Source organism: Delphinapterus leucas, chromosome 15 (genome assembly GCF_059928025.1).
Source record: "Delphinapterus leucas isolate spDelLeu-1000000601 "Yukka" chromosome 15, BTC_Dleu_Yukka2, whole genome shotgun sequence".
Taxonomy (NCBI): Eukaryota; Metazoa; Chordata; class Mammalia; order Artiodactyla; family Monodontidae; genus Delphinapterus; species Delphinapterus leucas.
In genome coordinates this window covers 61,711,098-61,735,115 of record NC_143143.1, presented here as the reverse complement: position 1 = coordinate 61,735,115, position 24,018 = coordinate 61,711,098, and the positions used below count along the sequence as shown (strand labels likewise).

The 24,018-nt window shown below is 46.7% G+C and overlaps 1 protein-coding gene and 1 long non-coding RNA gene across 2 annotated transcripts in view; one reads left to right on the top strand and one right to left on the bottom strand.

Annotated features, from left to right (window-relative positions):
• The window catches only part of HM13 (histocompatibility minor 13), a 40,482-nt gene extending 37,733 nt beyond the window's left edge, over window positions 1–2,749 (bottom strand). The window contains 1 exon segment of the mRNA XM_022592755.3: window positions 2,446–2,749. Within this exon segment, the coding sequence (XP_022448463.2) occupies window positions 2,446–2,628 (183 nt within the window). The 5' untranslated portion in view covers window positions 2,629–2,749.
• LOC149747476 (uncharacterized) lies at window positions 1,101–23,662 on the top strand. Its single transcript, XR_016387903.1, has 2 exons — window positions 1,101–1,488; window positions 19,440–23,662. It is a non-coding gene; the product is annotated as an uncharacterized LOC149747476 (long non-coding RNA).
• The last annotated feature ends 356 nt before the right edge of the window (window positions 23,663–24,018 follow it).

Below are 24,018 nucleotides of genomic sequence, written 5' to 3'. Positions count from 1 at the left end.
TTCTCTCCTTGCCAAATGATTAGAGAAACAACTCAGGGTAGAAAAAGGGAGTCGTTTGGCCTGTCCTCTCCCTAGGCCAAGATGCCACTTGTATGGGTCTTTAGAGGCATCTGCATCAAAGAGAGAGCCCCGGACTAGGACCAGGGACACCTGGTTCTGCCCCTAATTGGCAGAGAAGTCATTTCTTTGACTCTCAGTATCTCTGTGCAATGGTGTTAATAAAACTGGCTCTGCCTGTCTCACTCAGTTGCTGGGAGAATCAGAGGGCGAAGGCTTGTAAACTTTAGAATACCCTGGTTACTGGTGGTGGGAGGCTACTAAGGGTCAGGCTGTTTGCAATTCCATGCACAGTCTTCCAGCACCCCTGTCTTGCCGGAGATGCTGGGGAGAGGTATTTAGATGCTTCAGTAGATTGAAAGCTCTCTTCTATCCCTACCCTCTGCTCCAGCCACTCCAGACCGTCCACCATCACCTAAACTGCCTCGTACAGCTGCTTTCCTGGTTTCCTCTGCCTCGAATGTCTTCTGGGGGAAATTCGACCTCTACGTCAAGGCTCCAGCCCACCTCCAGCACAAAGCCGCCCTGCCCTGCCCCAGGTGTGTTCAATCTTTCTCCCTAAAGCCTGCGGCACTGCCTGTACTACAATCACAGATCTAGTTATTCCTCTCTTGTCCAGACACCTCAACTCCTTGGTGACAGGGCTCTGACCCACTCATCTTTGCAGCATCCGTCTGTCCTGGACAACAGTGGAGGTTCAGGAAATTCTGTTGTCTGGAAGGTGTTTTCTGAAGAGATTACTAATCCATGTGTAGATGGTGCCAAGGAGAATTACTCAGTATAGGGAGCCCCTCACATCAAGTGCCCAGCTCACTCCTTGCTGCCCTTCACCTTCTTTGTCCTGATCTATTTCAGAACATCCCCCTGTACCAAGTGTTTGCCCGAAGCAAAGGTAGGGAGGATGAAAGCCACCAGAACTCTGCTTAGAAGAGGCAGAATTGTACGGAAAATGGGGCCACCTAAGCATGACCAATCCCCTTTGCATCTGACCACAGAGGGAACCAGCCTCAAGTTCTCTGATCTTGAGAAAGGAAGGTGGCAGGCCTCGGCCACTGCTCAGGTTGGGTAATGTTTTGAGAACCTGGGCTTGAGCAGTTTCAAAAGTGGCAGCTCCTCTATGGGTCTGCCCTCTTTGGGTACGACGGCTTCCGCTAAGGTTCAACTTCAGGTCTGGGTGGGGGAGGAGCAGCAGGGAGCTGCAGATCAGGAGGTGGTGGAGGATGATGGGAGAGGCTGCCAGGAAGTGAGACGTCACTGGTGCAACGGGCTAGTGAGGTCTTAATATCAGGAAGAAGGGTGACAGAGAGGAAGTCAGAAGGTGGAAGGCCCTGGGGTCCTCTTAGGTATCCAATGGGACAGATGTTGAAGGACAGGGATGAGCTCTGGCCCAGTCTCACAAGAGAGGCCTACAGCAGCTCAGTTACTCAGCAGGTAAGCCCAGTTTGGTGGAAAGACTGTCTTAAGGGGCATGAGAAGAGCTACTTTGAGGTAGGGTCTGGGGTGGCAACAGGGTCAGGGTTAAGGGTTAGGAATAGGGTCTGGGCTCAGGCTCAGACAGGTCCAAGCTTGGGTGTAGTCAGGGAGAGAAAACCAGCAAACCAAGGGTCTATGGCTGGTTAAAAAGAGAGGCACCAAAGTGCCAGGTCCTGAGGAGTTGTGTGACCGGAATTGGTTCCAGAAAGTGATGCAAAAAACTAGGAGCTGAGCTGGGGGTTCCAGGAGCTAATATTCCTGTGTTAGTTTTTTTTTTTTTTTTTTAAGGTGGGGCAAAGGCTTGATCTGGGGGTTCTAGGAGAGCACTCTAGGGGTCACAGATTCCAGCTGGACAGGTGTCAGACTCTAGGGATGAGCCTGGGTGCCAGAATTTGCCCTGGGTTAGGGTGAGGAATGACAAGAGGCTGTACTATTCAGGAGGTGTCAGAACCAGTGCCCCATCAGATACAGATGGATGTTGACCCAGAGCCTGGGATGGGGTGACTGTCCCAGATGGGATGAACAGCCAGAGCAGAGCGTGAGGCTGGTCTGGCTGGGTCCAGCAGGCTGAAAACAATTAGTACCCGAATCACAGTGTCAGAGTCGGCCAACGGTGCTTCCAGCATGGTGCACAGAGGGAAGGATGTGTCAAGGTCCGAACGGGGGTGGAAACCGCTCCCTATTTGAGAAAGGTGTCAGTACCTGGTTCGTGGATCGGTGCCCAGATCCTGGGGCACCTAAGGTCAGCCCCGGGATGTGGGCCCGGGTTGGGGATGCGGTGGTGAGCAATGCTGGGAAGGCTCAGTGTCCGGGCAGAGGAGGTGTCTGTCCCGTCCAGGGCGGGCGGGGGAAGGGTCCGTGCCAGCAGTGTCAGGGTGGGAGGTGGACAGCGCCCGGCTTTGCCGCTGACCCTACCTTGCCGCGGGCGCAGCGCACGGAGCGCAGGGCGCCGAAGAAGATGGGCAGCAGCGCCATGAGCAGGAGGCTGCCATAGGCCAGCGCGATGCCCTCGGGCGTGGAAGGCGGCCGCGTCGTGCCGTTGGTTGGGCCGCCTGCCTCGACACTGCCGTTATGCGGGTCGCTGAGGGCCGAGTCCATGGCAAGGCTGCACTCGGGGTCCGACTCCAGGTCCGGCAGCTGCAGCAGAGACGCAAAAGGGAAGACGGGCTATGCGTGGAAAGCCACGTTCCCCTAAAGAAACAGGAAGTGACGTGCTTCCCTCGCCGGCCTGCGCCGCGCACGCGTGCGCGTTCACGTCTCCCCGCCCGCGCGCCCTCTAGCGGTGGCGGAGGGACAGGCGGCCGGTTGCTAAGCAACTTGCTGGCAGCAGGGAGAGGAACACTGGACCACTGCGGTGGATATCCATCCCTAGGGAGACCTGAGGGCCCCATTCTCTAGTCCCAGTCAACCTCCTTAACTCCAGGATACTAATAACTAAGAACTTGTTTACTCATGCAGGCATTCATCCAATATTTAATCATTCCCTCACTCCTTAAGTATTTGAGTATCCCATCATATCCAGGCACTGTCCTAGGCTCTGGGGACACAGAAAGGAACAATATAGGCAAAAGTCCGTCCCTGCCCTCATGAAGCTTGCACTTGTAGTGTGGCGGGGGGGTTGTTGGGAGGATAATAAATAAAATGAATAAAATAAATAAATCAGTCTATAAGATGTTAGTGTGTAGTTATACGTTACATAGCATGTTTTTTTAAAAAAATATTTATTTTAGGCTGCATTGGGTCTTCGTTGCTGTGTGCAGGCTTTCTCTAGTAGCGGCGAGCGGGGGCTATTCTTTGTTGAGGTGCGTGGGCTCTCTCATTGCGGTGGCTTCTTTTGTTGCGTAGCATGGGCTCGGGCTTCAGTAGTTGTGGCACGCCGGCTCAGTAGTTGTGGTTCATGGGCTCTAGAGTGCAGGCTCAGTAGTTGTGGCGCATGGGCTTAGTTGCTCCGCGGCATGTGTGATCTTCCCGGACCAGGGCTCGAACCCGTGTCCCTTGCATGGGCAGGCAGATTCTTAACCACTGCAGATTAAGTAATTTAGAGGGAGATTAGTAATTTAAGTAAATTAAATTAAATTAAGTAATTTAAGGGAGATTAGTAATTTAGAGAGACCTCCCTCTCTAGGAACCTAGTGAACTTTTGTATATGGCTTGGGCCAGGGTGGTTCCAGCCAGTTCCAGAGGACAAAAGTCAGGTGGCTTGCTCTGCAGATGGCCAGCTCTGTCGGGTTCCCAGTGTATGTGTGTCCAGGAGTGAGGAGAGGGTATAGGTAGGAGTGACCTGAACTTGGGTGCAGGCCCAAGCTGTCTGGGGCTCCTGGCTATGCTAATGGTGCTCTAGTTAAGAGCTGGAGAAAGTATGTAGCAGACAAATTGATGCAAGCTGTACCCTGCAGGCACCTAGCACTGGAGAAACCCTGCGCCAAGCAGTGGGAAAAAAGCATGTTCTCCAGGAACCCAGGAAGTGAGCCAACCTCGAACCAGGAAGGGAAGGTCCATTCTCCTCCAGTGTTCCTCTAGTACACTCTGCTGAAAAGGCTTAAAGTATGTCAGCTGGCAAGGAAGAAATATTTACGAGGTCTGGCTCCATTATCACAGAGCTGGCAAAAAGAGTGGTTTTAGAGCAGAGAGGCAATAAGTTGATAAGTGACACTGATAGTGTAAAATCACATGGCTTGGTCCAAGCTGGACAGGTGGTGAGGTGGAGTTGGAGTATAGGGTTCACAGTGAGAGGAGACAAAGGCAAGGAGTCAGACTATAAAAGTTTGCATAATGGAGTTTGCCTAGTTCATGCCAGGCACTGTACTGGTAACTTTATAGGTGTTTTCTTTGATCTCAATAACACTGGTAAGATATGATTAGTCCCATTTTGCAGATAAGGAAACAGGCTCACAGAGGTAAACTAGCCAGCCAGGTCACACAGTCCAGCAGAGGAAGAGGAGAGACTTGAACTCAGGTCTGTAGGGCTCTGAAGCCTCTGCTCTTTATAACATTCCAGCTACAAAGAGGGCTAATGAGTTTGGACCAGAGTGACTTAGTTCTGGGCAGATGGTGTACAGTTTCAGGCTCTGTTTTTCAATAAACTGGACATGACCTGAGTGGATGGGTGAAGGCAGTGTGCCTGATGAATTCATCCATCAATAATTCAGGCCACAGGATTTGCCCAGCTGGGCCTCATGGCTCCGAGCCTCTTCATCTGAGAGCATACAATTGGAAATCAGAGACACTCCTGCTTCATGCAAGGCTGAGCACTTGATTTAGTTTGGTCTGGGGCAGATCTGCATCTCCCTTTACACTCATGGGAGACTGTAAATATGACCCAGAGAACTGAGGGGTCGACTCAAGTTCAGAAAGCTCCCGTCCAGGCTTCTGGAGGGTTGGATTTCTGGCTTGGAGCCAGCCTGTCTTGGTATTCTCTGGAGACAGGGATAAGACAATCTTGTGCGTGGGGGGGGTGGTGCCCCGAGGCTTCATCTGCCAAGCCTCCTGTATGGTGTTACTTTCCCAGAGGAGATCTGAGCTGAGGTCAATAATGGAGCCTGTTTAGAGCCTGGGATAGTTAAATTACCAAACACTTGTTCCAAAGAAAGATGCAGACTTACTCCCACCCCATTTCTCTTATTACTGTGTTCAGTCACTGTGAACGGATTTCAGTTATTCCAATTTTTTTCTCATATATGCGCACACACACATACACACACACTTACACACACTATTCCATGCTTAAATAGTTCTGAAAATAGTAAGCAAGGATCATTAGTGGATGCTAACCCTTGGGAGAAAGGTTTTTGAGGGACAGGATAGTCACACAATTTACCCCACAGATTACTAGTTATTTATAGAAGAAAAAACTTCCCTTTAAAGTGGAGTGACCTGGTGGACACTCTCTTAACCAAGCAATCAAATTTAGCATCACCGAATAGGATGGGACAAAATGACTAGACGTGATGCAATGCGGGGGACACATCACCTGCGTAGTCTTCTTGCCAAACATGTTTAACCTGCATCTACTCATGAGGAAACATCAGGAAAAATAAGAAAAAGCCAGACTGTAGCATATTCAGAACAACTAGCCTGAACTCTTCAAAAATGTTGGTGCCATGAAAGAGAAAAAAACCAAAAAATCCATGTTGTAGATGAAAGGAGAATGAAGGGAGGGGAAAAGCAAATGTAACCTATCATCCTTGATTGGATCCTGGATCACAACATTTTTAAAAAGGCTATAAAGAAAATTTTTGGACACGTGGGGAAATTTGAATGTGGATTGTTTGGGAGTGATAATGGTATTGTGGTTCTGCAGGACCTTGCTAATCAGGGCGTGATCCCCAGACTAGTAGTAGCAGCTGGGAGCCTATCAGAAATGCAGAATCTCAGGCCCCACCCACACCTACTGGATGTCCCGGTGATCTAAGTGCACATTTAGTTTGACAAATGCTGGTGTAGGAGATCCACTGTATTTGTAGGAGGTATAGTCCTGCCTCAGGAGCCCAGGTGATCCTGTGTTCTTGATTCTTGGGAGAGAATGGGCAGGGAAGCAGTAAAACTGTGTAAATGTTTACTGTTAAATTACCTACTGAGGCTACAGGACCTTTAAATATATGTGCTCAATAAATATTTATATGTGGAGGAATGAGTTTATTGTTCCCTCCACCTAACCATGTTTATCTTTCCTCACAACACTGGTTAACCCCTACTCATTCCTCAAAGCTTGAGTCAAATGTGATTTCCTCAGGGAACTTCAGGGAACTCCTGTATTTCTAGCAGTGTGGAGCCAGCAGTAAGCGCCACAGGGGTTTTACTAAGATAGAAGAAACAGGGTGAAACACTCTCTGTGCCCCTATACCTCCTTACAGTAAGACTGGAATTCTCATTTGGGAAGATTTTTTTGGAGGCTAAAACTGCTCACGTGGCTTGTGTTTTCAGTTCCATCATCCTAGAGAAATTCTCACACAGGTCTATTAGGGAACATGTCTGAGGATTTTCCTGCAGTTTTTTTTTTTTTTCCTGGTGGTAGCAGGAAGTTAGAGTGAACCTAGGTGTGTGTCCCTGAGGAACAAATGGACAATGTGTGCTGGGTGTATACCATGGGATACTGGGCAACAATGAGAAGCAACGAGCCAAGTGCCTGCTCGGTCAGTGCAGTCAGGACAGTCATGGCTTCTGCCCTTTTCCCTGGACGACTTTTTTTTCAATATTTTTTATTTTTATTTTTTTCAATATTTTCAATATTTTTTTCAATATTTAAAATTTTTATTTTCAATATTTTCATTGATTTACAGTGTCGTGTTAGTTTCTGCTGTACAGCAAAGTGATTCAATTATACATATATATACATTCTTCTTTTTTAATATTCTTTTCCATTATGGTTCATCATAAGATTGCCCTGGCTGATTATTAATAGAACCCCTTGCATTCTCAAATGTGTACCAGTTTGGATGATAATGCACGGTCACTCTCATAGGTCAGGGAGCCAGAGATGAGGATTCTTGTTTAATTGCCTTTGGTGGGGAGTGTCCTTAGGAGGAAGGGAAGAAGGAAGGAAGGCAGGAGATAAAAGGCCAAGTGAGGGGCTTCCCTGGTGGCGCAGTGCTTGAGAGTCTACCTGCCGATGCAGGGGATGCGGGTTCGTGCCCCGGTTCCGGGAGGATCCCACGTGCTGCGGAGCGGCTGGGCCCGTGAGCCATGGCCACTGAGCCTGCGCGTCCGGAGCCTGGGCTCCGCAACGGGCAAAAAAAAAGGCCAAGTGAGGATGGGGGTCTCTGCCGGGGACTCGCTCCAGCATGACCTCATGGGGACCTCTGTGGCACAAAGTGTGCCACAGACTTGTTCCCGCCTTGAGGCCTCTTGTAATCCTGTATCTGTCAGTCACTGGCCAAGTCTAGGGGTCAGGGAGGGAGGCGGGGAGTCTCCCTGGCCATTTGGCTTCTGTTTGACCAAGGGCAATTCTCCAGAGAAGGTGGCAGCTGTGAGTGTTTTTTAACCAATACTCACAACAGCTGGTGGTCAGGCCACTATGTCTGGTAAAGGGGATCTGGGTGGGGCAGCAACTGCATCCCTCATAATCCCCCTACCCTCATCAACATGTGTAGATCTTTAAAACATAGACCTGAGCATTAAGAAAAATGTGTGATATGATTTATGTAGATTAAAAGCACATATCAGGAAAAAAAATAAAATAAAAAAATAAAAGCACATATCAGGGATTTCCCTGGTGGCGCAGTGGTTAAGAGTTTGCCTGCCAGAGCAGGGGACACAGGTTCGAGCCCTGGTCCGGGAAGATCCCACATGCCGCGGAGCAACTAAGCCTGTGTGCCACAAATACTGAGCCTGTGCTCTAGAGCCCATGAGCCACAACGAGCCACAACTAATGAGCCCACGTGCCACAACTATTGAAGCCCACGTGCCTGGAGCCCGTGCTCCGCAACAAGAGAAGCCACTGCAATGAGAAGCCCGCGCACCGCAATGAAGAGTAGCCCCTGTTTGTCGCAACTAGAGGAAGCCCGCGCACAGCAACAAAGACCCAATGTGGCCAAAAATAAATAAATAAAATAACAAAATGTTAAAAAAAAGCACATATCACACTGATAAACCCTAATGGAAAAGAATATGAAAAAGAATATGAAAAAGAATATGAAAAAGAAAGTATACACATGTATAACTGAATCATGTTGCTGTAAGTAGAAATTAACACAACATTGTAATCAACTATACTACAAGAAAATAAAATTTAAAAGTACATATTACATAGCAACATTGCAAATCTAACAAGGATATTTACATATTAAAGAATACATATTGAGCACATTAGAATGGTTGCCTATAGAGGGATGGGAATGAGGGTGGGAACTGGTAATTAAAACAAACAAAATATGTACATAAGTAAAGTAAAACAAGGGCCTTGGGGAAAAGAGTGATGATGGTCTACTATGAAGGAATGAGTGTGATGAACCCATCCCTCTGCTCCTGACATTCAAAAAGGAAATAAAAGATCTTTGAAGACTAAAGAAAAAGTTGTCACTTACAGTTCCCTTTCTTCCTCGCTGGATTGGGGACAGAGGCTGGGTTTGCCAAGGGAAAGGCAGTGCCTCTGACGGCGAGTCAGGGCGCTGTGGTTGGGGGAACCAGGAAGGCCAGCCGGATGCACTTTAGGCAAAAGCGGGAATGTATAGGCTCCAAGGAAGAGGTGAAAAACCAACCCCTGGACAGGACAGGCAGGGACAGAGCTGGACCTCGGTTAGTCCCCGAAAACCAGGATGTCTATATTGCCAGGATCCTTTCTCTGCGTTGTGTCTTTATTTTCTTCCACAGCATATCTGTGCGCTACAATGGCAGCCCCCATGAGCTGAGTTAACATGCTGTGATTTGCCTCAGGAACCCGGAGGCTCCCTTGTGGTCAGGGTGTCCAGTTCTACCGACACAAGTCCTCTGTGGGGGATGAAGCATCCATTACATGGTCTGAGTCTGGGCTCAGCGGGGATTTCAGTAATCTCAGGCCACGCCATAGGATGTTGGAATGATGGAATGTTAGTCATAGAATGTTAGCACCACGCTGTACTCAGGTGAAAATGTTATTGTCTTGGTATTGGTATTTTTCCTGGGGAGGGAACTGTGTATATGTATAGTATGGGAAGATAACCTTGACAATCCGCTTGAGGGGAATGTGAGACCCCAAGAGCCCTCGCTGGCAGGTGCCAAATAAACAGAGATGGCAAATGTGATTTGCATTAGAAATGATAAGGAATTTGTGGGAGGGACAGAATGAGACAGACAGAAATGAAGGGGAGGATGGAGGAAGGAGAGGAGCCAGTGAGATGGTGAGGCTGGGACACCACGTGGAGAGAGGGGAAAATTCCCGGTGGTGGGCGGGCAAGTGTGTTTGTAAGGCTTGGATACCAGCACCTCTGTTCTCCTGAATCTTCATAAGATTTTCCATGCCTGCAGAGTGCCCAGGGTGGATGGGGCTGTGTGTATATCAGGGATTTCCCTATTTGGTTCAACACTGAATGGTATGAGGAGCTATACACTGAGGAGAAAGGATTTTGGAGTCAGAGTATACCATGAGCACTCTGCCTGCTGAGTGGGAAATGGATTGGCCAGGACAAGAGTGACAGTGAACAAATCGGCCAAAGAAGAGATAGTGGTGGCTTTGGCTAGGGTGTGTCTGGTGGAGATGGAGTAAAAGTGGACGTGATTAGATATATTTAGGACATTTCTGATTTAGGATTTTATTCAGAAAATAGAGTCAAAAGGACTCCCTGATGGGGAGTGAGGGAGAAGGAGGAACTGAGTCCTGGGTTTCTGAATTGAGCTACCGGATGATAGAGATTCTACTAACTGAGATGGGGAAGATGGGTGCTGGCGAGGTATTCTCTTTTTTGTTTTTCACAGTTTATAGTACTTTATTTTATTTTATTTTATTTTTAACATCTTTATTGGAGTATAATTGCTTTACAATGGTGTGTTAGTTTCTGCTTTACAACAAAATGAATCAGTTATATATATACATATGTTCCCATATCTCTTCCCTCTTGCGTCTCCCTCCCTCCCACCCTCCCTATCCCACCCCTCCAGGCGATCTTTTCATTGAGAATTGTGCAGCTTTGGGAAGCAGCTGCTCCCCTTGCTCTAGTGCCCTCTTCTGCCAGCAGAGGGCAGCTGAGGCCAGTTAACAGATTCAGTCCAGGTGAAATGGGGGTGTCCAAGATGGGCCTGGGGGACACTGGCTATAGGAAGGCCACTACCTGGCTGATGTAAAAGCAGCAGGTTTGCTTTGAGGCTTAAATCCAGCCTCTGATTTTGAGGCCAATCCAGACTCAGAAATCTGGGGCTGTCCACGTCCAAGGCTGCTGGCCAATCCAGGCCACATCGTCTCTCCCAGGCTATTTTAACAGTTTCCTAATTTGTCTCCTGAAGTCAACTCTGTATCATACCTCTTTGCTTGAAACCCTTCAATATCTCCCAATGGCCCTTAAAATAATCTCATGCTCCTCACCGTGGCCTTTGAGGCCCTGCATGTACTGCCCCTGCCTACATATCCAGCTCATCCATTACCACTCTCCTCTTTTGCATTAAGCTCTTTTATGCCTCAGGACCTTTGCATAGGCTGTCCCGCCCCCGCCCCCACCTCCGCCCACCATCTTCTCTCTTCCTGATTGTTTGTTAAGCTAGCTCCTTATCACAGGTGACACCTTATACATTACCTTCCCCACAACCTTGCCTATTCTTTCTCAGCTACTTAAAAAAAAAAAATCCTCATAACACATAGCACTTCAATGTGCAATGTGCTATCTACCAGGATAATTTGATATGTTAATTTTTTTTCCCCTCTATTTTCTCCTCCCCTTCCTGTATCTCTTGGCTAGGAGAGGTTTGGTCATGGGGTTCACAGCAGAAACTGCCTCTGATTCTTTCCTTTCTGGCTTCATTTTCTATGTGCTTAAAAATCATAGAGCATATATTGCAAACTGCGTTTCCTAGGCCCTATCCTGTTCACAGAGGTGTTCTATATGCCCTTCACCAAGGTTTAACAACTGTCTTCACTCAGTTGCCAAAGTTAAAAAACAGCAATTTCAAAATAAAAATTTGGATATTTGGATTTTCTTGAATATTTAGAAGATCTAGCAGTCTCAGCCCTGCATTTTCATGAGATGAGCACTGATAATCACTGAATACCTACTAATGTCGGGCACTGTTCAAAGTGCTTTCTCACAGGAAGTTGTTGTACAGGAGGTACGAGTATTATTCCTTATCATGGTTAAGGAAATGGGCACAGAGCGGTTAAGTGACTGGCCTAAGAACTCACAGACAGTAGACAGCAGCATCAGAATTTGAACCCAGGCAGCATAGCTCTAGAATGTGGGCTCCTAACCACTGGGCAACACTGCCTTATGGCTGTTCGGAGAGCTGAGCTGGGCTGCCCCCTTTAAGTGGGACCTGTGCTCTCCGGTCACCAAGTCTCACACTTTTTTTTTTGGTTACCAGTTTGTCTCCTGGAGACTCAGAGTTTGCAAACCTTTGGTGTAGAGAGAGTGCTCATTTTTTCTGAGGTCAAGGATGGAGGAGAGGAAGGAGCTCTTGGAGGCTGTGAACTGAAGGAAGGTCAGTGGAGTCTGGGATCAGGGGATCCTCCCCCTTCTTGGCCAGACTGTGGGGATGAATGGACAGGGTATGGGGAGGCTGGACCCAGTCCTGGTGATCCCAGCCTCCAGCAAGACTCCCAGGTCCCTCCTTGGCTTTGAAGCAGGCGCTGCTGGACTCAGGTGTCCTTGAGGGCTTGGGTACTGTGGTTAGAAGCCTCACATGGTCCAGAGCTACTGAGAGCCCCCTGGCTTCCCTCCCTGTCCCCTGGCAGGAGCAGCCTCCAGTAAGGATGAAGACTGAATTTCCCTCCAGTCCAGAAGGATAGGGGAATAGTAGAACTTAACTTGGTTTTTGAGAAATGAATATTCCTTGCCCACCTGAGTTTGGGGGTTAAGATTTACATCTGATTGCAACAATTTGTAATTATTTTTATTTTTTCTGTTTATGAAGTTTTCTGTTTTGTGTTTCTCTCCTCCATTAGAATATGAGCCCCTTGAGGGCAGAATAATGTACAGTGTTTACCAGTGTTCACGCTGTACATCTACTGTCTAGAGGGTTCCAGGCACATAGTAGATGCTCAATAATCATCATAATTATAACACACATTTATGGAGTGTTATAATACACATTTATTCCTATGCACTGTGCTTAACATTTACATGTATGTATTAACTGACTCATCTGAGCCTCACACCACCCCTTCTGTGGGCAGGCATCTTCACACAAGAGGAATCTGAAGTGCAGAGAGGCCAAATAATTTGCATAAGGTCACACAGCTCAGGTTGTGTCTAACAGATACTCACTGAATGAATGGATGAATGGTTTCCTGGTCTCTTTGCTCTCTTTGCCTCCAGGATGTCCCTCATCCTACATAGTTGTATCCCACAGTATTGGAATTACGTGGGTCAGACCCAGGCAGGGGACTGTCTCAGAGCATTCAGTGAGTCCCTGAGGTCCATGGGGCAATGTCCTCACACCTGGGACTGGTGTGACTGATCCTTTTCAATCACCTCTGGCCTCTCCTTGTAGCCTCCTCTCTTCATTCCCAGCCTTACACTCTACACTTCAACACACAAACTACTCATAGGTTCCTAGATTCTTTTCGGCCTCCCTACTTTTGCTCAAGCTCTTCCCTATGAGGGGACCATCCTTCCAAACCTGAGATTCCATTATTCTAGAAGAAGATAACAGGAAGGTAGGCAAGTTCTTTAAACCACACTACCCCTTATGTGGTGATACTACGACGCCAAATTTCATCTGGTCCCCAGCAGCCTTAGGATGGTGGTGGTAATGGAGGCGATTATAGAACAGTATGCTCATCCCCATCTCTCTGGAAGGATACAAGTCCCAGAGAAAAGAAGGGACTTGAATAAAGCAAAACACGGGTCAGACTCAGAGTGGGGAGGGCTAGAATCCAGGCCATTGGCCTTCCAGCCCAGAGCTCTCTCCACAATGAGGCAGCTCTGTCTGGCATCACACAGGGCCTGACTGCCCAAAAAGAGCTCCTCAATTCTGAGCTAACAGTGCCTGAAATTCCACCATTGGAGATCATTTCCTCGGGGGGCGGGGCAGAGGGTGTTGAAGGCTTTTCAGTCTTCAGGGAGCCCCAGCTAATGATGAAAACCCCTGTGATGGGTCCTACACTAAGCTCATGTTCCCAGGAAGATGAGTGGCTGACGGGCAGCCAAGGGTGAGATGCCGTGGGAAGGAGATCCTGACCGAGGGTCGAAGGAATATGGGAAGCACTAAGGCAGGCAAAAAAACAGGGGCAGGGGTGGGGGTGTCAGCCACAGAAAGGGCGGGGCAGCTGTGAGCCTTGGGCTGGGGACTCAGGAAACCTGGCTTCATCACCAACTTGCTGTGTGATGTTGGGCAAGTTTCTTTCCTACTTGGAGCTCTGATCTGGGTCAGTGCTATGGAACAAACTTGCTTCTGGGTTTATCTTAAGGCTCTTGGTGTCAGGAAGTTGGGGCCCTGGCTGGTGGTTGCCATGACAACTATCTCTGTGGCGATAGTGACCAAGGAGACTGTTGCCAAGACTATAATTACCAGGTACAAGAGTCAAGTGATTGGTTCTCAGTTCTGTCTTAGGACAGGTTCCTCCCTGTCACCTTCTTCCATCACCTGCTAAAGTTTAGTGTTTGTGGGGCCAGACGACTTGACACCCAGGGAGTTGTCAGGAGTCTGGAACCTGTGTTCTATTGTCCTTGCTTATGCTGACAGGCTGTGTGACCTTGGGCAAGTCTCTGCTTCTCTCTGGGCCTTAGTTTCCCCATCTGGAAAATGAAGAGTTTGCACAAGGCCCTTTCACCTCTAAATTTGTATCAATTTGCCTTTAAACAAGGGACAAAGTTATAAGCGAAAGGGTTGTTTCTAGGAATGATATGAAAAGTGTTAACAACTGTTGTGACTGTCGCTCACCAACATATCCACACAGTCTTGGGCGGCCCTGCTATGGCAGGTATTACCCTTTCAGTGGTTGTAAGTGCGGAGGTCTGCGTGGTCCCAGAGGAAGCTCTGGAGTGGCCATTACGTGGGGGATACTTGGGGGACATTCGGGACAGGGGTTCTTAACAACTAGTAGGAATGTATCTAAATATTTTGACAACTGGTACAGCCATACTTTGCATCCTGGCTGAACACCAGCCTCGGTCGAATCTATAATGGTGGAATTGCAGGCACTGTGAGTAGCAAAGGGAGATTTTCCAGGCAGAGGGGCTGCACGGATGAAGCCAATGGCTTTCAAGCCCAGCCCTGGTCAAGATCTCCAAGAGTAAGACCAGTCCTTCTTCCCGGCCACTGCACCTCCCTGAGTCAGCTGTGCACAGTCCCCAGAGAGTCGGGTTTGCCAGTGTCTCAGTTCTAGGATGGCTGATGCCCAGACAAGCAGGCAGGGCACAGCAGGAGCTGGCAGAGGGAGAGAGCCCAAGGAGGAAGTGGGGAGCTCGGGGGACGCCTGCTCCTCCTCTCCCAAGAGACGAGGCCCTGGGCAGATGCCAGATCTTTGGCCTCCTGGGTCTACTCCCCCTCCCCCTGCATTCCCCTCCTTGCATCTCCCAGCAGGACTTTGCAAACAGCCTCTCCGGATGGGGATGGACGCGGCTGCCGCCTCCTCCCTGCACACTTTCCATTCCCAGCCCTGAGCCTCAGCCAGCGTTCCTCAGGAAAATTGGCTGAAAGAGACATTTTCCATGCTCTTGACTCCTCTGCTGGGTGGCTGTCCCTGCCTCCACTCTCTTGTCTCTTCTGCAGCTGGTCACCCAGACCTGGAAGCAGGGGAAATATTTGGTCAACTGGTTGCTGCTCACTCACCATTTAATTTTATATGTTATTTTGTCTCCCTGGGCTTCAGTTTCCTAATCTGTGAAATGAGCTAGCTACGCTGGGAAGCAGGCTTGGGAGTCAGACATTGTTGTTTTAATCCTTAGCTCTGCAGGTTACTAACTGAGTGACTTTGGACAAAATACTTAGCCACTTGGAGCCTCAGTTTTCCTCATCTGTAAGATGGTGTTGTCTCTTACTGTTGTGAAGATTAATGAAACAGCTCTGGTATCTGGAAGAAAGAACACCCCTCTACTCCAAGCAGATAATGAAGAGTGGAGTAACCTAGGCTAAAAATTTAATCTGGTCCTTGGAAGCTGTAATTTCAAAGTTTCACTGGGATTTTGGGCAGCGAATAGGCACACTCATTGAGAGAAATATTGCTCAACTTCAGAAGAATCAGAGAAATGCAAAGTAAACGATGAGACATCTTTTTCCCCCCAGCCTTCCCTCATCCTGCCCCTGAGAGAATGTCAAATGAGAAAAGACTGGTCTTTTGGGTTCCTAGACCCAATTCCAACGTGTGTGTGTGTGTGTGTGTGTGTGTGTGTGTGCGTGTGTGTGCTTCCCCATACCAACAAGCAATTCTTGGATACCCTGCTGGTGTCAATCCTGACACCATCTACCTGGAGATAGCATCAGATCTCCTAGGTACAGGGCTCAGTCCCACAAGACAGCCCTCCACTGCAGATGCCGGGTTGTTAGCTGTACTTCTGTCTGACTGGCTATAAATTAGAGGTTCCCATGACCCCTTTCTTGGGTTTGATTAATTTGGTAGAACGGCTCACAGAACTCAGGAAAACCTTTCACTCACTAGATGACTGATTTATTACAAAGGATAATAAAAGGACACAAATCAACAGCCAGATGAAGAGGTGCATAGGGTGAGGTCCTGAACAAAGGACTTCTGTCCTCGTGGATCTTGGGGCCCAGCACAGGGACACGTGGAAGTGGTCTGGTTCCCCAACTTGGAAGCTCTCTGAACTCCCTTCTTTTGGGCTTTCACCTGGGCATGTTTGATTAACTCATTGGCCATTGGTGATTGATTCAAACTCCAGCCCCTCTCCCCTCCTAGGAAATCACATGGTGGGACTGAAAGTTCCACTCCTCTATTCAGGGTTGGTTCCCCTGGCAACCAGCCCCAATCCTTAGGTGCTTTCCAAAAGTCACCTCTATGAACATCAACACAGTTTTGGCAGAAAGGGGCTTGTTATGAATAACAAGCCACCCATTTCACCTTTATAGCTCTGAAGCTAGTTTTCTGGAACTGAGGACAAGAGATCAAATATTATAACAAAACACGCTCCCATTGCTCTTATCATTTAAGGGTGTTGGGAGCTATGAGGCAAGAACTGTGGATGAAGACCAAATACACATGAGGAATATATTTTGGTTGTCTGAATGACCAAATATATATGTTTCCTATAAATTACAATATACTTGGGCTTCCCTGGTAGCGCAGTGGTTGAGAGTCCGCCTGCCGATGCAGGGGACACGGGTTCGTGCCCCGGTCCGGGAAGATCCCACATGCCATGGAGCGGCTGGGTCCGTGAGCCATGGCCACTGAGCCTGCGCGTCCGGAGGCTGTGCTCCGCAACGGGAGAGGCCACAACAGTGAGAGGCCCGCGTACCGCAAAAAAAAATTAAATAAAAATTACAGTATAGCAACTGGTAACATCTAATGTGGGGAACTGGGCACTGTTGATATGAATATAAACAAAAAGAGCCCTTTTGGAGAGCAAGTTGGCAGTCTGTCAAAATGTAAAACGTACCTGCCCTTTGACTCAGTGAATGTGAATTCAGTAATTTCTCCTCTAAGTGCAAGAATATTCACTGCCTAAAACAAACAAAAAAACAAAACCAAATAAACCCTAAAGGGACTTCCTGGTGGTCCAGTGGTTAAGACTCCGTGCTCCCAATTCAGGGGGCCGGGTTTGATCCCTGGTCAGGGAACTAGATCCCACACGCCGCAACTAAGAGTTTGCATGCTGCAACTAAAAGACCCCGCACGCTGCAATGAAGACCAGGCACAGCCAAATAAATATTAAAAAAAAAGAATATTCTGTTTGTAAAACAGTTACAGTAACCTAAATTCACTCACCTTCGATTGGTAAAATATGTAATCCATATTGTGGAATATTTTGCAGCAGTGAAAAGAACAAGTTAAAGAAAAAATGTACAGACTGAAAGGAGAAAAAGACATATCACAATTATAATTGAAGATTTCAGCACTCCTTTCTCAGAATAAAACAAGTAGACATAAAATCACTAAGTATATGGACGACTTGAACAGCATTTTTTTTTCTTTTTTTGCAACAAAATGAATTTTTTTTTTTTTTTTTTGTGGTACGCGGGCCTCTCACTGTTGTGGCCTCTCCCGTTGCGGAGCACAGGCTCTGGACGCGCAGGCTCAGCGGCCACGGCTCACGGGCCCAGCCACTCCGAGGCATGTGGGATCTTCCCGGACCGGGGCACGAACCCACGTCCCCTGCATCGACAGGCGGACTCTCAACCACTGCGCCACCAGGGAAGCCCCAAAATGAATTTTTATAAGAACTTTTCTTTTAGGCTATAGCATTATTTCAACATCTCATTGATTTTTTAAAAAAACTTTATTGGAGTATAATTGCTTTACAATGGTGTGTTAGTTTCTGCTTTATAACAAAGTGAATCAGCTATACGTATACATATAACCCCATATCTCCTCCCTCTTGCGTCTCCCTCCCATCCTCCCTATCCCACCCCTCTAGGTGGTCACAAAGCACCGAGCTGATCTCCCTGTGCTATGCGGCTGCTTCCCACTAGCTACCTATTTTACATTTGGTAGTATATATGTGTCCATGCCACTTTCTTACTTCGTCCCAGCTTACCCTTCCCCCTCCCCATGTCTTCAAGTCTATTCTCTATGTCTGCAACTTTATTCCTGTCCTGCCCCTAAGTTCTTCAGAACCTTTTTTTAGATTCCATATATATGTGTTAGCATACTGTATATGTTTTTCTCTTTCTGACTTACTTCACTCTGTATGACAGACTCTAGGTCCATCCACCTCACTACAAATAACTCAATTTCATTTCTTTTTGTGGCTGAGTAATATTCCATTGTATATATGTGCCACATCTCCTTTATCCATTCATCTGTCAATGGACACTTATGTTGCTTCCATGTCCTGACTGTTGTAAATAGAGCTGCAATGAACATTTTGGTACATGACTCTTTTTGAATTATGGTTTTCTCAGGGTATATGCCCAGTAGTGGGATTGCTGGGTCGTATGGTAGTTCTATTTTTAGTTTTTTAAGGAACCTCCATACTGTTCTCCGTAGTGACTGTACCAATTTACATTCCCACCAACAGTGCAAGAGGGTTCCCTTTTCTCCACACCCTCTCCAGCATTTATTGTTTGTAGATTTTTTGATGATGGCCATTCTGACTGGTGTGAGGTGACACGTCATTGTAGTTTTGATTTGCATTTCTCTAATGATTAGTGATGTTGAGCATCCTTTCATGTGTTTGTTGGCAGTCTGTATATCTTCTTTGGAGAAATGTCTCTTTAGGTCTTCTGGCCATTTTTGGATTGGGTTGTTTGTTTTTTTAATTGTGAGCTGTATGGGCTGCTTGTAAATTTTGGAGATTAATCCTTTGTCAGTTGCTTCATTTGCAAATACTTTCTGCCATTCTGAGGGTTGTCTTTTCATCTTGTTTATGTTTTCCTTTGCTGTGCAAAAGCTTTGAAGTTTCATTAGGTCCCATTTGTTTATTTTTGTTTTTATTTCCATTTCTCTAGGAGGTGGGCCAAAAAGGATCTTGCTGTGATTTATGTCATAGAGTGTTCTGCCTATGTTTTTCTCTAACAGCATTTTCAATCACCTAGGCCTAATTGACATTTTTAGAAGACTACACCAAACAATGGCAGAATGCAGATTATTTTCAAGTGTACATGGAACATGGATTATGATAGACCCTATATACAAAACCACTCTCAAATTTGCAATTGGATTGGATTAAATTAGAAATCAATAACAAAAAGCACCTATAGGAACCCCTCAAATATTTGGAAATTAAACGATGTATTTCTGAATAATCTATGGGAAGAAGAAATCACAGGGGAAATCGGAAAATATTTTAAACTGAATGATAATGAAAATACAACATACCAAAATCTGTGGGATGCATCTCGAGCAGTGCTTGGAGGAAAATTTATAGCTTGATATAAATTATATAGCTTTTTTTTCTAATACAGCTTCACATGCTTGTATTATAAAAGAAGAAAGGTCTCAAATACTTGATCTAAGTTTCTATCTTAAGAAGCTAGAAAAAGAAGAACAAATAATAAGGTAGATTTATGTGTACTGGCATGGATAGAAAGCCAGGAGAAATTAAGTGAAAAAAGCAAATTATACATAATATGTACAGTATCGAGGCAACAACTGCTTGCTGCCCCTTGCTGTTCTTCTACCTTTCCTTCAAACATAGAATCCCTGATTTTTTTTTTTTTTTTTTTTTTTTCAGTACGCGGGCCTCTCACTGCTGTGTCCTCTCCCGTCGCGGAGCACAGGCTCCGCACGCGCAGGCTCAGTGACCCTGGCTCACGGGCCCAGCCGCTCCGCAGCACGTGGGATCCTCGCGGACCGAGGCATGAACCCGTGTCCCCTGCATCGGCAGGCGGACTCTCAACCACTGCGCCACCAGGGAAGCCCTAGAATCCCTGATTTTGAGCTGGCACATGGCTATTCAGAATAAAGTATTCTAGACTCCTTTGCAATTAAGGGTGGTGATGTGACTAAGCTCTGCCAATGAGATGTAAGCAGAGGTGATATGTACATCGTCTGAGAGGCTTTGCTTTTTTTTGAGCCCCTAACTGCTCCCTGCTGGCTGAGATGTGGATGTGACTGCTGCAGCTTGGGCAGCACAGTGGATTGAAGATGGTGGAACCACAGGATAGAAGGAGCCAGGGTCCCTGCCCTGTGGAAAGCCATGCCTGCCTTGGACTGCCCGCTTCTGGACTTCTTTTGCAGGAGGGAAACAAATACTTCTATTTTGTTTCCATCACTGCTAGTTTGGATTTCATCCCTTGCAACTTTTCAGTCCCTTGTAGCAACTGTGCAACTGAACAAATATAACTATGACCCCATTTATGTGAAAAAAAAGCGAAGAAACCTATATATGTGTACCAGATGGATGATTTTGACTTTGGCACAGAAACCCCAAGGTAATTTGCTTCAACATTGAAGACATATTATTATCTTACATAACAAGCCCAGAGGTGGGGCAGCTTCAGGGTTGGCTAATTCGGTGGCTGGACTTCATCACCAAGGACTCAGGGACCTCCCATCTTTCAGCTTTGCCATCTTCTGACTAGATCCCATCATAATTGCCAGATGGTGGCTACAGTTCCAGGCAACTCGTTCATATATTTCAATTACCAGAAGATAAGGGACTCCCTTTCTGCTGCAGCTCTTTTTTTGTTTGCTTGTTATTCATCTCTTTTTCAAAAGCAAAGAAACTTTTTTCTAGAGCCCTCCAGCCAACCTTCCCTCACATTTCATTGGTCATAGCTGGTTTGTAAGTCCGTCTTTATTTTATTTATTTATTTATTTATTTATTTGGCTGCACTGTGGGGCTTGTGGGATGTTAGTTCCCATATCAGGGATTGAACCTGGGCCCTTGGCAGTGAGACCATAGAATCTTAACCACTGGACCACTAGGGAATTCCCAGGATTTATTCTTTCCTTTTTTTTTTTTTTTTTTTGTGCTGTGCGGGCCTCTCACTGCTGTGGCCTCTCCAGTTGCGGAGCACAGGCTCCGGACGCGCAGGCTCAGCGGCCATGGCTCACGGGCCCAGCCGCTCCATGGCATGTGGGATCTTCCCAGACCGGAGCACGAACCCGTGTCCCCTGCATCGGCAGGCGGACACTCAACCACTGCGCCACCAGGGAAGCCCTCCCAGGATTTATTCTTGATCCCATGAAAATGAGAACAACAGAGCAAAACTGTGACGGAAGAAAATAAAGATGGCCAAATGTCTGTTACAATATATATCTAAGTGTGCTGAAAAATCGGGAAGGATACACTCCAAACTGCTAATGGTGGGTACTTCTGGGGAGAGGAGTGGGATGGCAGGGAAATGAAAGGAGTTCTGTGGAAAATACTAAAATTGCTATCCAACAACCCTTACCCACTTCTCTGTTGCTCACAAAAGAGCGGCAAAGGGATGAATCATTATTGGCCCAAGCCAAATGTGGCGATCTCATTCCTTTTTGCCTGATAGTTGCTTTCTCAGCCTCCCTTGCAGCTAGAGGTGGCCATGAGACTCAGTCTGGCCAGTGAGATATGAAAGGAAACTGCTGGGAGAATAATTTCCTCCTCGATGAAAAGAAAACCTCTTTCTGACCTTTCCCCTCCCATTCTTGCTTGTAATACTGGTGTGAGGATGTGATCCTTGGAGTTGTTGTAGCCATGTTGCAACCATGAAGGAAATGCCTAGAGAATTATGGAGATGCAGACCCAGTGTCCTGACATTTTAAGGCTGACGAATCAACCTTAGAATTGTCTACTTCTGGACATTCTGTTAGAAAATATCCTTATAAGGGTTTCTCTCATGTGTAGTTGAGGGCAGCTTAACAGATAAATGCATTTTTACTTTTACCATATGTTTTCTGTTTTTCTGATTTATCCTTCTAATTAAAATGTATTATTTATGTAATTCAAAGTTCAATTAAAAATATGTACCACTTGGCATTGGGCACCTTTGGAATCCCAATAGGCCTGAAGAGGAGCTCTGGGAAAGGAGATTGGGAGGAGCTGAACAAAAAGAACAAATCGTTCTTTATAATTAAGTCCTAACTACATGGTATGAGGGGTGACCCTGCAGACTGGGGAATGGCTGAGAATACATTTCTTTCTCACTATTTGGGTTTAGGCCAGAGGTTACAAACTGTCAGCCTCTGGTCAGAACCTGGCTGGGGGACATGTTTTGCTTCTCTTGTCCAGGGCTTAAAAAAATTGGAATTAGCAATAGTGATTTAGGAATTGGGATACTTCACATAAATATCTGGCTTGCTGCTTTTCTTAGAAAAAATGGAATTTCCTAACAGGAGTAATAGACAGCTTAGTTCTGTCATTCCTTTTAGGTAGGAAAGGGCTTGCAGTTTGCCACAGACCTTGATGCTCCCTAATGTTTGTCACCTAGTCTACGTCATTGATTTATATTACCCGGTTCTGTGAGCATTTGCATTTGTGACCCCTGGCTTAGGTTTTGGATTCAAAGTGCACATGTGCATACATGCACACATGTATGTAAGATTCACAGACAACTGACTGTGTGGAAAGGCATGTAAACTTATTCACACAGGTGGGCAGACCTTGAAGAGGACTGAGTTTGGAGAGGTCACACTTAATCTGGACTCTTCTGTAAGACTAGAAGAGCTAAGAACACCCTTGACTGCCCTGCTGGGGCACCTGGAGTCTTAATCCAGCCCCAATAACTCAGACTTCTGAAGATTACTGCTAGGGGTGGGGGATAATTCTGAGGCAAGACCTATAACTGTCGGTAAGGAGTAGGGTTTTCTGAAAGGTGGGTGGAGATTTGCCCAGTGCAGCCTTGAAGAAACTGGTGATCCTGGAGAGAGGCATGGGTTTGAGGAAGGGAGGCAAGGTCAGACTTTGGGGACAGTGTCCCAGTGCCCTCGACATCCCACTAGGAAGGAACCCCTTTACCTTAGGGCCTTCTCTCTGTACTCATTAGAACAAGACTGAGTTTGTGTGTTGGAGGAGAGTAAAGACCCAGCCACAGCCTTCCTTCAGCCTCCACCTTATCCTGCCATGGGTTGGCTCCCCCAGATGTCCACATCTTAGTCTCTGGAACCTGTGAATATGTTTTTTTAAAAAAATATTTATTTACTTATTTATTTTGGCTGTGCCAGGTCTTAGTTGCGGCACATGGACTACTTAGTTGTGGCATTCAAACTCTTAGTTGCAGCATGCATGCAGGATCTAGTTCCCCGACCAGGGATCGAACCTGGGTCCCCTGCATTGGGAGCGCGGAGCCTTACCCACTGGGCTACCAGGGAAGTCCTGGAACCTGTGAATATGTTACGTTACACGGCAAAGGAGAATTAAGGTCACAGATGGAATTTCAGGCTGCTAATCTGCTGACTGTAAAACAGGAAGGTTATGCTGGATTGTCTGGACGGGCTCAATGTAATCACAAAGGTGGAAGAGTGAGGCAGAAGAGAGAGAACCAGAGAGATGGCAGCATGAGATGGACTTGGCTCGACATTGTTGGCTTTGAAGATGGAGCGAGCGCCAAGGAAAGCGGCTGGCTTCTAGCAGCTGAGAAAGGCAAGGAAGCAAAACCTTCTCTAGAGCCTCTAGAAAGGAATGCAGTCCTGCAGACACCTTGGTTTTAGCCCAGTGGGACCCAAGTTGGACTTCTATTTGACAGAACTATAAGATAATAAATTTGCTGTTTTAAGCCGATAAGTTTGTGGTAATTTGTTACGGCAGCAATAGGAAACAAAAGCACCAGGACACCTAGAGAGTCCACGTTGTAGGTGAGACTCCACTTTACTGCTGGAATCAACCTCCAGACGACATGTGAGATGATTCCAGTTGCTCCAGGCTTTGTGAGTTTCCCAGCCGAGGCCCCAGAGAAGAGCAGTACCCACTTCGCCTTGCCCAAATTCCTGACTCACAAAATCTATGAGTATAATAAAATGATTGTTTTTATGCCACTAAGCTTTGGGTGGTTTGTTATGCGGCACAGAAACTGGAACAGCGATCCATTTTAGCCTTGAACTTGAATCAGACGGAACTGGGAAAACAACACACACTGTTGAACCCAGAGCTCCCATCCCATCATTAATATTATTTTTAACTAAACCCTGAACTGAACAGAAGGAGACAGCGCCGAAATTGAAACTGAACTTGTATATTTTTTCAAGCTGTTGAACTAGAATATTCAAATATTCTTGAGACAGTCGCATAAAGAATTCTACCCTAACCCCTTCACTCCATATATTTTGATTTGCCTAAGGTCACATGGTCATGGCAGAGCTTAGAGATTCTTAATCTTTAAAAACATTTTGTT